The sequence below is a fragment of the Nestor notabilis genome, unplaced genomic scaffold (genome assembly GCF_000696875.1).
Source record: "Nestor notabilis isolate BGI_N333 unplaced genomic scaffold, ASM69687v1 scaffold31741, whole genome shotgun sequence".
NCBI lineage: Eukaryota > Metazoa > Chordata > Aves > Psittaciformes > Psittacidae > Nestor > Nestor notabilis.
Genome location: NW_009915667.1, coordinates 1 through 15,375, shown reverse-complemented (window position 1 = coordinate 15,375; position 15,375 = coordinate 1). Strand labels below are relative to the sequence as shown.

The 15,375-nt window shown below is 40.0% G+C and overlaps 1 protein-coding gene across 1 annotated transcript; it reads left to right on the top strand.

Moving 5' to 3' along the window:
- Window positions 1–1,565: 1,565 nt before the first annotated feature.
- On the top strand, window positions 1,566–13,931 carry LOC104413313 (S phase cyclin A-associated protein in the endoplasmic reticulum-like; the record flags this gene model as incomplete). The annotated part of the gene is made up of 3 exons (XM_010024261.1): window positions 1,566–1,721; window positions 10,360–10,597; window positions 13,782–13,931. Coding segments are annotated over 3 exons (544 nt in total), but the record flags the coding sequence as incomplete, so codon positions are not given.
- Window positions 13,932–15,375: the final 1,444 nt, after the last annotated feature.

The window sequence follows — 15,375 nt, the reverse complement described above, 5'->3', positions numbered from 1 at the left end:
GAGAATGGTTGTGCCTTTTTTTGAATTCTCATCTGTCAGTATTAGCTGTATCTTACCTATGTCTTCCTCGCCCCTCCTTTTTCACAGAGAGATTTCTCTGTGACTGTGATGTATCTAACAGCCAGCTCTCTTCCTGGAACTACTCTGCTAACACAGGAGAGCTTGCTTATCACCTGTATGATCAGGTGAATTGCTCAGATCAAAATCTGAGTAACCTAATGCTGGTAACCTTTATGTTGTTAAATAGAACAGACAAACTTACCCGAGCAATAAGTGTGCAATTAAGAACCTCTGTATGTCTTTGGTTTTAACTGCTATACTTCAGCAGCTTTAATAATCTTTCATTCTGCAGTTAGACTTCTTGCTTTATATCCAGCGTATTTTTATTCTTAATTACTTTCATTGCTTCCAAAAGCTTTGTGTCAGCAGGGTGGACTCTGGCAGAAACTCTAGCTTCTAACCCTGACAAGAGCTTAGTCTTTGAGCAACAACAGTGTCTGAAAACTGGGGAAGTTTTCTTCCTTAATCTTAAAGATCCCTGGTTTCCCAAAATCAGACTGTAAGATTGTGATTCCCATGTGATGAAATTTTTGATATTTTAATAAATACTTGCACACTTCCTGTGCCAAGCACTATATAATCACTATTCTTTATTGACTGGAATGACTATTATTTGGTAATGTCCCATACTTCGTCAAGTCAGGATGGTTTTGGAATTATGGAAACATACAGCTAGTGGTGCTCCCATCTCAAGAAGTCTGGGCTCTAAGAGGCAGTCCCCAACAAATGGACTTGACAAGCAAGTAGACAGAATGGCAAATTCAAAGGAGTGGCATCAGCAGTGGTGATCTGTTGATCAGCCATGGTGATCTGACCTGCTCTGATAATAAAAAAGGAAGTGGATCTTTCAGTTAAAATAAAAAACCAGAAGTCCCTAGCGTGCTTTTCTCTGCACTGAGTTTTGGTTGAGCTCCTGAGGAGGCTTCCCGATCCCGATTCTCCTGTAATGATGGTAGAAGGTTGTTACCTGCATGTTCTGTTGGTCTCTTAATTGTGGCATATATTTTAAAAATGAAAAAAACCCAACCAACCAACAGGCTGTAAGTTCTTATGATACATGTATTGCAGTAAAATATTGTCTGGGTAACATTGTCTTCTTCAATTAGCGTGTTCTCCAAAGTTTCTCTCTTCATGCTAAAAAGAAGTTGTGCTGTTGCAGAGCTACCACGATTATTATAAATCATTTAACTATGGCAAAATTCCATTGTCCTTCTAGGAGTATGGTAAAATAAACATTTACACTCATCTTTCTTGTACGGTATAATACAGATTGTCCTACAACAGACAGGTCTCTTAACAGAAACTACTGATAGTTACAGAGAGCCAGATCTTAAGTTAGTGTAAGCTGACTTGTTTATTGAACGCTTTCAGAAAGAGTATAGAAGTAATCACAACCTGCATTTTGTATGGCATGATAGCAGAGAGGCAGAAATTACTTCCTTTGCAAAGTTATCAAAAGCGGCACAGGACTGGGTTTTTTAATACCATTTTTCCTCTGTTTCCAGTTACGTGGTGAACATAGGACTGATAGACAAGCTGTGCTGCTGTTTCCTCTCTGTTCAAGGCCCTGTTGATGAGAATCCCAAAATAGCAACTTTTCTACAAAGTGCCACAGCAGTGTTGCATGGAATATGTCAACTCTGTTTTGGTGTCAATGGAAGGTAGGTGCACTTGGCATGTCCCCTCTGATCTGTTCATCTCACAATAGTCACTGTAACCCCGTGCCAACACCACGTTCATGGGAGTGAGCATTCCAGTGAGGCTGTTCAACAGAACCATTTGTAGTCACACAGTAATAACCAGTAAAGAAACAGTGCAGGAAATTCCCTCTGCTCCCCCTTTCATCACAGACTTGTAATTAGTTACCTGCACTGAGTCTTGATGCTTGTAAGTCATTTATCAGAATTGCAAACTTCATCTCCTTTACTCATTGTTAGAGAGACGGGTTTATCATTGCTAAGCGTCCACGACTTCAAGAGGTATTTTATTATCAGCTAAAATCAACTCTTAATTGATTTGTCTCTAGAGCAGCCTAATCCAGTTCCTGTTCTTCAAAATACCACTGTCAGTAAGAGAATTATATTTTCTGTAAAGAAAAGCATTGCTAGATTTGTCAGGGGATTTTCTAATGCAAAATGTTAGTATAACCTAACCAGGGTTGTGGGGAGTGAGCACAAGGTATGTGGCTGCCACCAAATCTGGACTCCTTACAGTGTGAGACAGCCTGACATGGTGAGAGTCAAAATTTGAAAGGTGCACATGCTAGAATCTGCCACCACTGGACTGTTACACGTTTCAGGGAAAGAGAAGGCTGACAGAACTTTACAATGAATACCTGAAGGGTAAAATACGATGCTAGGGCTGAAAAAATGAAGTTAATAAAATGTAAAATAAGAAACAAAGCTGTAGGTAAGAGCTGCTGCTGGTAAGCTAGGGATACAGGCACATGGAAAAAGAACTGCATGAAATATGAGCCCAAAGAGACCATCCCAACTTACTGAAATTTCCCTTTCCGAAAGCTGCCAACTTGGCATTTTACACTCCAGGTCAGTGCTGCCAGAAGTCAAATGCTTATTAAAAAAAAAAAAAAAAAGAATAAAAATCCCCCTTCTCTTAGTGGTGTAATAGTTCTGGCTACAAGAGTGAGTAACATAATAATTGCAATTTCTGAAGCAGACACATGCTTCACCCAAATAATAGAGATCTTTGCACCCCCAAATGATACAACATTGTGCACGTACTTCCTTCAGAAACATCTGTCCTTTGTAGCAGAAGAATGATTTTGGAGGATTGAGTGGGTTTTCTTCACAGTTACACCAAGAAGTATCTGATCTGAGTACCCACATATACAGCAGCACTTCGGATTTTATCCAAAGGTGCTGATTGCTCTTGATTTCCAGCTTGGATTGTTCATTTAAGCGTAGAAAGAAATGAGAGGAATGAACTTGGGATATTTCAAAACTGTTGTCTTTCACTTCTAGATCAAAAGCTTTGGTGTAACTGATTAGAAGGGCAGTTTAAATTAAATGTCTTTCATCGCCTGAGCCCATTCTCATTTAAGAAGTGAATGCAGAGTGTAATTCTGTCGTGTTGCAGAAGTCCTTGGTATTCAGGGTGATTCAAATCAAAAAAGGTATCGCCAAACGCAGATTAAGGTGGCAGAAACAGAGCCCAAATTTATTGAATTCTTAAATATGTCACAGTAGAGTAATACATGTCATGCGATACATGACCTGCAGCACAGGAGGCGGCCTCTCTTTATGAGAAATACAGGTGCTGCTTTATTCGTGGTAAACAGTAGTAAAAGGCAGTGAAGCCTGTTCAGTCAGGAGGCAGGATTTCTCATTCTCCACCTCAGTTGATACATGCTTGAGCACCAAACAAACACAGAATCATAGAACATAAGAACATGCTGTGGTATATTCCTCTGTAACTCAGAGTAATTTACCGCTCTGATCATAAAGTTGTTACTGAGAAGAAAAAACTCTACTAAGTACTGCCAGTGCTCTGACACTGGAGCATGAAGAGAAGTTTTGCCAAAATAAGATCAGGCTTTCACCATTCTTGCAAAAGCAGTTTTGAATTGTTCTTTTGATATATTCCTATATAGAATGTTTCTAGCTTGGGAACTTCTTTACGCTCCTCGATGGAGATCATGCAGGGCACAAAATTCATCTGGTATTTTCTGACAGAATTGTTGCAGGCTGTTACTTGTCATCTAAAAAGTTGTCATTCCATTTTTATACACTGCTCTTTATACTGTGTGCAGACCTTGGCCTGCTGTGCTGCTGAGGGGCACAGTGGGAAGCTGATAGGACAGTATATGCTGGTGGCTAACGCACGGGGACCACCTCAGGGCCCTCCAACAGAGAGTGCCTGCAACAATGAAATCCATTATGAGCTGGAAATGGGCAGGCACTGCGTGATCTTCCTCTTCTGCTCTCAGACACCACCAGGCTGCTGTGAACTTGACTGCAGCTGTAATCTGTGATATCCCTGGAGGGCCAGAAGTTAAACACTCTAACTCCGGTTTTAAACAAGAGATCCTCTCCTGTGGGTACAAATTATGTTAGGCCATTTCTGCAGCTCTGAAGTAGAGCTGCCAGCCTAGACTTTCCTGTCTTCCTCACAGGAACGTTTCATTAAACGCCCAAATTTAGCAGGATGTTTCTAAGCCAAGCTCTGAATTGATACCCAGTGCTTATTTGGACAGTTATTTCATGGAAAACAATTTTATAGGCAGGGAGGAGATCTCAGAGAAATACCTCCCTGCATGTACCTCTACATCAAGCAAGATGTCACAACATAGACTCACATTGTATCATACGTGTATCTCAGCACTAAGAATTAAATGAGGTCTATGACTGATGTAATGTAGATGATAAAATTTTAAGATATAAACTGAGATACTTTCTTTATTCCCGTGGTAGACGTGGAAAAAAAATCCAAAATCATGGACTTAGATATAATAAAGGGAAGTCTTGCTAATGTAGAAACATAAATTGGAGGATTTTCAATTTTAACATCATAAAAAGTTATTGAAAAGAGGGAATCCATTCTGAACATACGTTATAAACATATTATAAGGGAGAGATTTTCTTTTCATTAATGTTCGAGGTCTTTAAAAAGATTTAACTTTGATATTGATCTTCTCAAATAATCATTTTTTGTACTGGCTAATAAATGCTAGATTGATTCTTTTAATTGAAGTTTTGCTATGGATGTAATAGCACATTTTCCAAACACCATGTAATATGTATAAAAAATTATTTGGTGAAAACATTAATAACTTTTAATGCCATGTGAACCTTGTTTTGATAGTTTTTATACCCTCATCTGTTACATAAAAGTATGTGAGAGCTGAAAATAGAGTATTGTCCCTTGTTGTATGTAGTGAGAAATTATAAAATGCTGAATATCGAGCTGTCTGTTTTCTGAGCAAAAGATGAAGCTGACATTTGATCCTTAGGTTTGAAGATTGTGGCCATGGTAATGCTTAACTGTTTTTTGCTTACCATTAAGAGTAACAGCCAGAATTGAAAACAGATATATATAACCTGAAATAAAGCAAAATACTAAATAGACTCTATACAGAATAACGGGGTTTATATAGCCATATAAATTTGCCTTGCAATTTGTATCCAATTCCAGATGCCCAGTAGCAATGTTCAGGATGAGAGCCTTGTTTTCCAGAGTTTATTATTCTAACTGAGCAATATAAGGCCTGTTTGGGGCCCCTGAGTCCTGAGTACACATGTGAAGCATGCTTGGCTTGTAACCACAAGACAGAAAACAATGAGCAGGCACAGAATGCAAGGAGCATTAATAAAAATACAGCCATGCTGTCCCAGCTCACCCTTTCCTAATAGCAGGAGTGGAGACTAAGTAAGAAACTGTACGGCAAGTCCTTCATCGGCATAGCAAGGGTGCTGCTTATGTTCCTGTCTTCTCCTGTACTGCCCAGTGTTCATCAACTCTACATCTCTTTTTCCTCCTCTACGTCTCTGGAACTAAGATTTCTGTCCAAGAAGTGTAGTCGTTACTCTGTGGAGGGCTATAGTTAATGCCTTATTTTGCTTTTGCCAGTTAGTATGAAGAAATCCATCCAACCACAGGGTTAATGCAAACAGCAGGAGGTAACTATTGGTAGTGCAGTGTAAGGGTTAATCACTAAGGAAGAATGTTCTCCCGAAGAACAGTACAGTGGACTAGCAATAACACAGACACAGGAGAAAAATGAGTTGTGTGGAAGGAGAATAATGCAAATAATGTAGCTCAAATGTCCCTCAAATTATGCAGCTTCTTGGGACAGCAACTTTGTCAGAATTTTGCTGTTTTCTTGATGTGAGAAATATTTGCAAGCTCCCTCCTTAATCTAAGAAAATCGAGTGTCATAGCAGTACAGTAAGTAAATTGTTCCCGTTACATGTTATGTCAAAACAGGGGTGGAATACATATAAACCTGTGTCAACAGCTAATGAAGTTGTGGATACAAGCTGCAGTGGCAGAAAGCTGCAGATATATAGGGTTTGATCCAGGAAAATAGTAGCTGTCGTGTCATAGATATGCAAGGAAGTAGGCTGTTTTCAGTTTTATTACAGTAATTAAGATAATGTCTGTTTTGGCTGCTGGATGAAGAATCAGATGCATGTCTGCCTAAACCCTGGCTCTGCTTCTCCCCTGTTCCAAGGGACAGCAGATCCAGCATCAAATCGTCATTTTTAATAATCACTTTCCATCAGCTTGGCTTTTGAATGTTGTAACTCTTTAAGGGCTGTTAGGAGCTCAGTAAACAAAGTAAAACCTGATCCTGAAGGTTTCCAGTCATGACTTTTCCACAGTCGCAGGATTCTGAGCTTGGCAATGGGAATTACAACGAGGTCTGACAGGTGCTAAATACTTCTTTATACTCCTTTTATTATTATTTTGCCTCTTTATTTTGACATCTCTTTCTAGGTAAAATAATTTAGAAGCAAAGAGATGAGAGGTTTTAAATCCAAATAAGAAAAAACCCAACCAGATTATATTCTAAGCCTTTTGAAAATTCCTGTTTCCATTTGGCTCCATGTTTTTAATCAGGAGTATATATGTCAAATATACAAACATGATAACGTATACCCTTAGAGAGGCTTGTCTACTTGTTAGCTCAGTCAGTTTTTAAAACAATATATTTTCAGATATAAACAGTTTGCTCCTATTGAAGCTTGGAGAAATTCTGGTTTTATACTTGTTCTGCAGAGTATGCTGTTTCTCATCAGCGGGTATTGAGTTCCTATTTTTAATAAATGATGGTGTATTTTAAGCATTGAAGTGCCACTGTTCAGCATCTTTCTTTGCCTGTGATAGATATATCCACATTTTAAAGTTCTTAAACTTTTCACTGTAAGACATAAACCCCTTACCCCTTCCTGAGTCTCCTTGGTGGTAGAAGCTGAAAATCATAATGGCAACCCATAATGAAACCGCCCTGCATTTCAGGAAGCTTTCCTTCTTAAGATCCTGCAGGTTGTTTGAGCCTAATATAAATATTTGCCTGTTTTTCTGTGTTAAATATAGAGAGTTAGTGAAGTTTGAAAGCCTGTCTGTTTTCCTAGCTCTATAAGCCAATGTAAAAAATCCAGTAAGTCTTGCTTCCCTTCGGTGATTCATTGAAGGGGTTTTGTCCATCCTGACTACTTTACTTTGGCAGCTGCTACAGGCACAGAGAATGAGCTGCTTTAAATAGGAGAGTTGGAAGGAGGCACGTGTATAGAAATCTCCTCTCTTTACTTACGTAAAACCGGTGTTTCTTGCATTGTCATCTTACAATATTAAGAGGGTTTATGGGTTTTTATTTCAGTCTATGCCCTGAAAGAACTGAATTTTCACTGGGCTTTACCTTTGAGGTGGGCTAAAAAATCTGCTAAATGCATGAATGGCATCTGCTAAATGGATTTGGGAGTTGGACAACCTGACCTTTGAAGGTCCCTTCCAACCCAGAGTATTCTGTGATTCAGTGAAATTCACTGTTGTACAGAATCACTGAGAGCAGCATACACAAAGGTTCATGCTTTATTTTCCATCATCTCATACACAGTTTTTTCTACTTTAAAGCCCCCAACCAGTATGAATAACGTCTTTTACCTTTTTATTGTAAACATTTAGGCTTAAAGCGATTATAACTGACAGTTAAAACCAACAGGATCCAGCGGCCTCTTCGTATCCACATTAACTGTGATACAGGCAACATAAAAAACAGTTCTAACAGTTCCTTCAATCCACCAAACCCAGCAGACAGGTTTTTTTGTTGAACAGCTTTGTCCTGTGGTATAACTTACAAATTCTTGGCCTCTTCTGTGAAAAAATAATGCTTGCATTTTGAGTTATTTTCCCACTGACTTTTTAATGTATATTTTGATTCATTCACTGCTCCAGAGCAGCACAAAATGGCAAAAGGATTTCATCCAGCAATGTAAGCTTTTTCATATGGAATTGTTTAAAAGTAATGATGGAGTGAGAGTTGCAAGGAAGCTAACTTTAACCTTTGGTAAAATTGGTCAGTGTTCTCATTGCATGTAGTCACAGAAAAGTCTGTGAGATAGCATACACAGTAATTAAGTTGGCGTTATCGTTTGACCATGAGCACGGGTTTTTCTTCCTGTTTTGTACTGTTGAAAAAGCGAAGATGGAAATTAGGAGGTACTGGTTGGCAAAACGATCTGTGCTCTCGTGGGATACTGTGGAAATGAAATATTGTAGTTACTTGAGCGTAGCGAAGTGATGGTGAGCACGTTTTGGCTACTGCACAGTAAATAACTGGACGTCAGAAGGTACTTTAAAGTGAGGAATACTAAGGAGTCCACAGACACTCAAAGCAAAGTTGTTAAAATGGTGGTCCCAGAGCTGTTAGCTCACCCTCCTGGTTCATCCCTCACTTGCAGCCAGGCTCAAGTGCCAACAGGACTTGAAGCCATGGAGCAGGAATCTGCACAAAGGCATGGCTGGCAAGGGCAGGTGACGGCTCAGGAAGTGTCTGCTGACTCCATTCAAATGCACTCGCTTAAAGACCACAGAGCTTCAAAACAAAGATTTTGGGCACAGATTCCAGGCGTAGGAAAAGGAAAGTCATGCCATAAATTGTTGTGCAGCGTGGCCCCACCAAAACACACTCAGAGCTCCAGTGTTTTTTCCAGGTTCTTATTCTTACAGAGTAAATGTTGGGGTTGTTACGAGTGTTATGAACCATCAGAAAATGTTTGTGGTGGGTCTTTTGCAGTAGGTTAAGTGGCATGAAAACGTAATTTTAATGATCTTCAGCTTTTCTTTTGAATGTTATTACATGTGTTTGGAGAGAATCCTATGCCAGTGGCCTTCCGAAGCGCCGTCATGGCTGGATTTGTGGCACAGTTTCTTTAAGGACTGGTAGGAATTTGGTTGGCTCAGCTGCTCAGGGGTCCCTGCTCGGGAGCACAATGACGGTCTGGTGTCAGAAAGACCCTGGTTATCAGCCTTGCTCGTGGTTTTAGCACCTACTCATGCTACCTTACAAGAACTGTATCCACAAGAAAACACATAGATGCTAGCTTTCAAGTTTGTGGGTTTCACGTAACTCTTCTTCCTTCTTCTCCTAAAATATTGAAGCTATATATAGCTGAAGTTAGCCCAGTACCCAGGCCTTCTCTGAGACATGGAGAATGCAGGTTCATTGTCCTGCTCTGCCTATTTCTCTCTCTCCCTTTGGTCCAAGGAGGCAATGGCATGCTGTTCCAAATAGACACTCTCATCTGGCCATTGCTTTTGGGTGAGGTTGTGCTTTTCTCACCTGCTTTTTTTTTTGCTGCACTAGAAAAAGAGAAACACCAGAACAAGATGATGATGGCTAGAACATTATTAACCTCCAGAGTAGTGACATCTTAGTCTTCCTTAGCAATGATTATCCTGGATCATCTTCTGGATTATTAGTAATGTGAAAAAATACAGTACAAATCATGAGAGATTATGTGAAGTGCTTTTGAAAGTTTGGATGTGAGAATGGAAAGGGCGTAGTGAGATATTTGTCTGTCTGTCCTGATACCACAGATAGTCAAAAACCTCCATTATTTTACGTGCATACCCCAAAAATACCAAAGAAACATGGTTTCCATTTGCACGAGCTGTGTTGCTTTGTCTTGAGTGTTTCGTACTTATTTATGCTTTGCTTCCCTGCAGTCTTCCGTAATAACATCTGACTGAAATAAGCAGCAGTGTGTTTTGTGAACTGCTCAACCACTTAATTCTTACATTTCTGCAGAACTATTTGATGAGGATCATCTGGTCCTGGTAACTTATTTTGCTACCTGGGTAGGCAGTTCATTCCAGTGCCTGCAGCCTGTCACTGAGGCGGTGAGAGGTTCCAGGGAGTTCTCCCACCTCCTCTTGTCTGCTCTGGTAGGAAAGCAAGTTGGGAGTAGGCTACTGACCTGAGGCAGTTCACATGGAGCCCCTAAAGTGCCCCCAGCCTTCCAGCTTCCAACTTGTTGAATTTCTGCATGCTCTCATGCTCATATCCTTAGCCGATTTCTGGGAGCGAAGACACTGGTATGTGGAGAAAGATATTTGAAGCTGCAGCTGCACTGCAAGTGAAGAGAGCATGAGGCAGTGTCCACGTTATTGGAAGTATTTTCTGGAAATGTGGTTTCTTGACATATTGGACAGGATTTTTTCCTGTTTAACAGTTTACTGGTTTTCTGACATTTGGCTTACTAGAAACACTGCATCCCAGGCAAGTGTTCTTGCTGAGTGCTGGTCTTCTCCTCAGATGCCTTAATGTCTCTTTGACAGATCTTGGAGCATATTTGACAGTACACGTCAGGACCCCACAGGACTAACGGCAGTTCTCCAGTCTACAGATCTGGTTGGAGTCTTGCATATGCTGTACTGTGTTCTTTTCCACGGGACAATTTCAGATCCAAACACAGCCAGCCCTAAAGACAGCTATGCAGCGAACACAGTCCAGGTTGCCATTCAGAGTTTACGTTTCTTCAATAGCTTTGCTGTTCTTGATCTGCCTGCCTTTCAGGTAAGGTGATTTAAAACTTTGGCTTGGGGTGAAAATGTTTTGTCTTTAAGATCTTAGTTAAAGTTAGGAAATTTCCCGATTAAATGTTCAGGTTTTCTTCATTCATAAAATGGGTAACTGTTGTTATTTCCAGCGTATAGGTATGGCCAAGAGATGTAACCAGAAAGTGAAAAGCTGGAATATGTGAAATGCTGAGTCCAGTCCATTACTGCTTGCATTAAAACCCCCTCACTTTCAGCATAGGACTTCCTATATTTAATAAACCCCAAAAATGTAAAAAAAAAGTCTTGGTCAGAACCACAAAATAACAGTTTTTCTAATGTGAAAAGACTTGCTTATATTATAACCACAGTTTATATTTGTCTGTGCTTTCAGTGGAATCTACATTTGTCAGTGCTTTTAGTGGCCACTTGCTTTAAGATTATATGAGTGAAACTGAAAATCACTTGGTATGATTTTAATATATAAATATAGATATAAATATAACCCTATAGAAATACAAATGTAAATATTAAAAGTATGAATATAAATATTATGTTATTGCCCAAAAAGTGGAAATTAAACTTTTCATAATTTTTTATTCACAAAAAAAATAAAATAATCCAAAAAGATCACATTTTGAGTCTGGAGAAGGTTAAGTCTTTTCCATACCTTCTTCTGTGAGCAGATTTCTAGTGTAAATGAGTCATTTTGGCATACAAAGAAAATACAAATGCTAGTGTATTTCTCAGGTAAACTGGAAAAGCTGTTGTGTTGTTAGGATAAAATACCTGCCAAAAAGCATTGCTTTGCAAAGCATGTTTAGCAGCATCAGACTTACACAATGCATCAGAAGAGGATTCTGTTTCATTTACTGTATAATTTTTGTAAGTTGTACCACACACTCCATCTGAAATGCATTAAATTCAGCAAGTGCTTTGCATGAGTAAAGAATTTAATGTAAGGTATAAGCCTCTTTGAGTTTGTATTTCTTGACTTTGATTTTTAGTACATTTAGTATCTCTAATAACAGCAACAAACAGTTTGCATGTAGCAGTGTTCATCTGTATGGATGCAGTTGCAGGATCCAGTCCAGTCAGTGGTTTTCATTCAGAAGAGCACAGAAAGAGTATATTTATCGGAGTTTCATGTAAAAAAACTCTTACACACACCATTAACTCCCATTTCGTTCTGTAAATCAAGGTGTATCAAAGTAGTTCTCTTCTACAGCTTGTTCAGTACCTCTTGGTTTGAGACTGGATGTTTATTTGTTGCTGTCAATACTACAGATACGTACCAGAGAGTAAGACTTGCAGTGGGACAGTTACAGCTTGTAGGGAGCTATAGCAAATGGCACTGGCTGAAGTGCTGCTCCTAAATACCCCAAGAAACCACTATTAATTTTTAAAATATAAGCTCCTACTTAGGCTGTCTGTATTTACCTACCAACTACCGTTGTATCTGAGCATTTATAACAGACCATCAGCATTAATTCCCAAATGCCATGATCTGCAGTAATTTGTTCTACATAAAATGGTGCAGGACTGTGGGAGGTTTCCCTGCCCATGGCAGGGGGTTTGGAACTAGATGATCTTAAGGTCCTTTCCAACTCAAACCAGTCTGCGATTCTATAGGATAGTAATTATTGCACAGGGGGTGTTAGAAAACCAACCAGTGTGACTGATTTCAGTTGGTCAGTGCAGGGCGCAGGAATTACCTGCTGAGCTGTTCTGAATTGCAGGCACACGTGTGCAGCTATCCCTTTCAGTGTATTAATGTGATTTGTTTCTTTAATGTTAAAGAATCAACATAGACCTACGGCAGTTTGCTGTCCATTCTGACCTTGTGGGCCATATCAGGGTAGCAGAGGGGAAAAGCGTCGTTTATGTACCATCTGATTATTATCTACATGGAATAGTTTTATCACGTAATAGTAGGACTATAGGGGTTTTTTGATTAACAGAAGCGGTCTGGTATTCTAGAGTTTGTATTAGCCCAGATGGCTCATGGGTATATATTTCATTTAATTTGACAGTCTAAACAATTGCAAGATGGTAGTGAGAAACAATGCAGGATCCTGAGCAGATAAATTCTAGCTAAAAAGGAAGCATAGTTTCCTTGAAAAATTAGTTTAACTTTTATACACAAACTCAGGTGCCCCTTGGCCTCTTGTTATCGGGAAAGGTTAAATCCGGAGTGCTAGGTCACAGCATGCGTGGACAGCACTAATTAAATACGGGTGGAACTAAGAGCATGGTACTTCCACGATGGAAAGCAGTAAATGGGGGCTGTATTATGCATTAAATTTTGAGAATACACCGACTTCCTAGAACACTTGAGGTTCAAGATAGGAAGTACCCACAGCTGAGTCTCAGAATTGCTTTTGCTGGCTGGATTGGGAGTATGCTGAAACTAAACTATACTACCTGTGGCATTTATGTATATGTACTTACCACAGGCTACAAGGTATAAAATCAAGAAAACTCTCAAATGAAAGACTTTTTCACAGGCCTGCATTGCTGTTTTATTAGAGCTGGTAGACTGTCATGCTCATTGCTTGTGCTTTGCTTTTCCCCTTTGACCCTGTGTCGTTCTGTCTGTTTGACATGTTTATTAAATAGAGGCTGTAGGCTGCGCAGATAAAATCTAATTCTGAATCTCCACGTTACAGCAATTTGCCTACTTTTTAAAAGCATCCCAAGAAGCTTTGCAGCTGAGTGTTCTCTCCTTTCGGATGTTTCTAACTTTTTTTTTACATGTTTGAAAAGCCATTATTTGTTGTTAATCTTTAGAGTGCGAGTTCCTAATGAGAAGTGTATTTTGCTCTTTTGAAGAAATGGAGGTGGTTTGGTTTCTTCTGCTTATTACTAAGAAATATCATTAGCATTAAGTTTTACTGGAACGTGTACGTCAAATGAAGCCGTCAACCTTCTGCCACACAGAATGTCAGCTAAGCAGAATCCAGCTTTTCCTGTGTTCCTTTAAAATTTGAATTTATACTTTATTTGGGGGCTTTTAATGTTACAGTCCAGTTGTAAACGGTAATGACAGGAAAGAGCTGGCTCTGTCCTCCTCCAAAGTCATCGCAACAGAGAACACAGCGTGTACTTCACAAAAACCAGTAACCGGGTGTGATGGATGTACCTGTCATTCACACAGTTTCTGTAACGTGCTGCCTGACTGTAATTTCTGACCTTTTTTCCAGTCTATTGTGGGTGCCGAAGGCCTGTCCCTTGCATTCCGGCATATTATCAGCTCTCTGCTGTGGTACTGTTCCCAGAATACCTGTGAAGGATTGCTCCACGAAGTCATTATTTGTGTGGGATATTTTACTGTAAACAACACTGATAATCAGGTAAGGCAAATGGAAAACGGGATCAGAAGTTATCAAGGGCACATTTAGTCATGGATCCCTCAAGAAAACTAATCCCCCCCGGTATTGTTTTTGAAGCGCTTGGGATTCCTGTGAGCAGGAATACATGTGTTTGCAGAAGAGAAGCTCGGGTTACATCTTAACACAAAACTGTTCATTTTATGTGGCCATAAGCAATCCCCATGTTCCTGTGCAGACAGTGATGCTGATGCTGCATTGATTATAACTAGCCTTACTTGCTGTCAAGAAGATACACTTAGCAACCGAAGTTGCTAAGTTAGCTTAGCAAGTCAACTTCATGTTGATTTGATCAGATGGTTGTGGTACCCAAGTTTTAAACCTTTTTAAAGCCAACTAAGCTAGTCTGCCATGAAGACATGTCCTCAGATGCCAGTGTAGCTATATCCCTGGTAGCCAGAGTGCTCATTTCAGTTTAAGCCATTCTTTTCCTTGAATCTTTTTAGTAGTAAACCGAATACTCTGTAGAACAAGCAGTGGAAATCTTCCTTTATCTTCCTAGATTGTTCTCCGCTTTTGTCAATGGACTCTGACCTCTCACACTAGCTTGTAAAATAACACAAAATGTCAAAAATACTTCAAATACTTTCATCTTAAAAGCCTCCAAGTTTCCCCTGCTTATATGCAGCATCTCAGAGTATATTGGACAGGGCAGAAGTTGGCACTGGCCCTTTGAGTATGTGAACCTGACTCTGAATGTGTAGAAACTGCATTATGGTGCCTACATCTTGGTATGGTTCAGTTGAATGCTGTATTTTGTGAAGTTACTCATCTTCATCTCTCTACAAAACCTGGTTCCTGGCTTTGTACAGCTTTTGGGGTAGGAGTTCAGGATGAGGAGCTTAGTGCTCTCAGTTAAGCTGATGAGCAGAAGTGTTACAGCTTGTCTGCAAAGGTTTAGAGAAAAGCTGTCCGATAATGTTCTTACAGTTGTTGACTATAGTTGGAACATTATAATATCTTAAAGTTGACAATGCTGTCAGAAGTGTTATTTAATCATATAGTGTAATTATACAGTCATGTTTCTGTGGCTTCAGCCACAGCCAGAGGGAGGATCCGGATCCTGCAGCCTTCCTCCCCTGTGCAGCCAATTCCCAAAAAAAGCGGGCAACACTTTTTAATACTGAGAAAACCCGTGTGATGTTCCTGCCATTTTCTGATTCCCACTGCCACACCGTGGGTCGTGCTGGCAGCCAGAATTGCCAGCAGTGTTATCTTTTCTCTGCAGTTTAAAAATGTCTTTTTTGGCACGTGAGTATAACCAGATGTGATTCGTTGCATGGAGGACTCGCAGCTCTAAACGTGCCAGGAACAGTGCAGCAGAGGGATTTCCTACCAGCGATGCCCATCAGTGTTCCCCGCAGTGCCTGGCGCTGCCCATGCCCCAGGGCGAAGGTCCGGCCGTGGC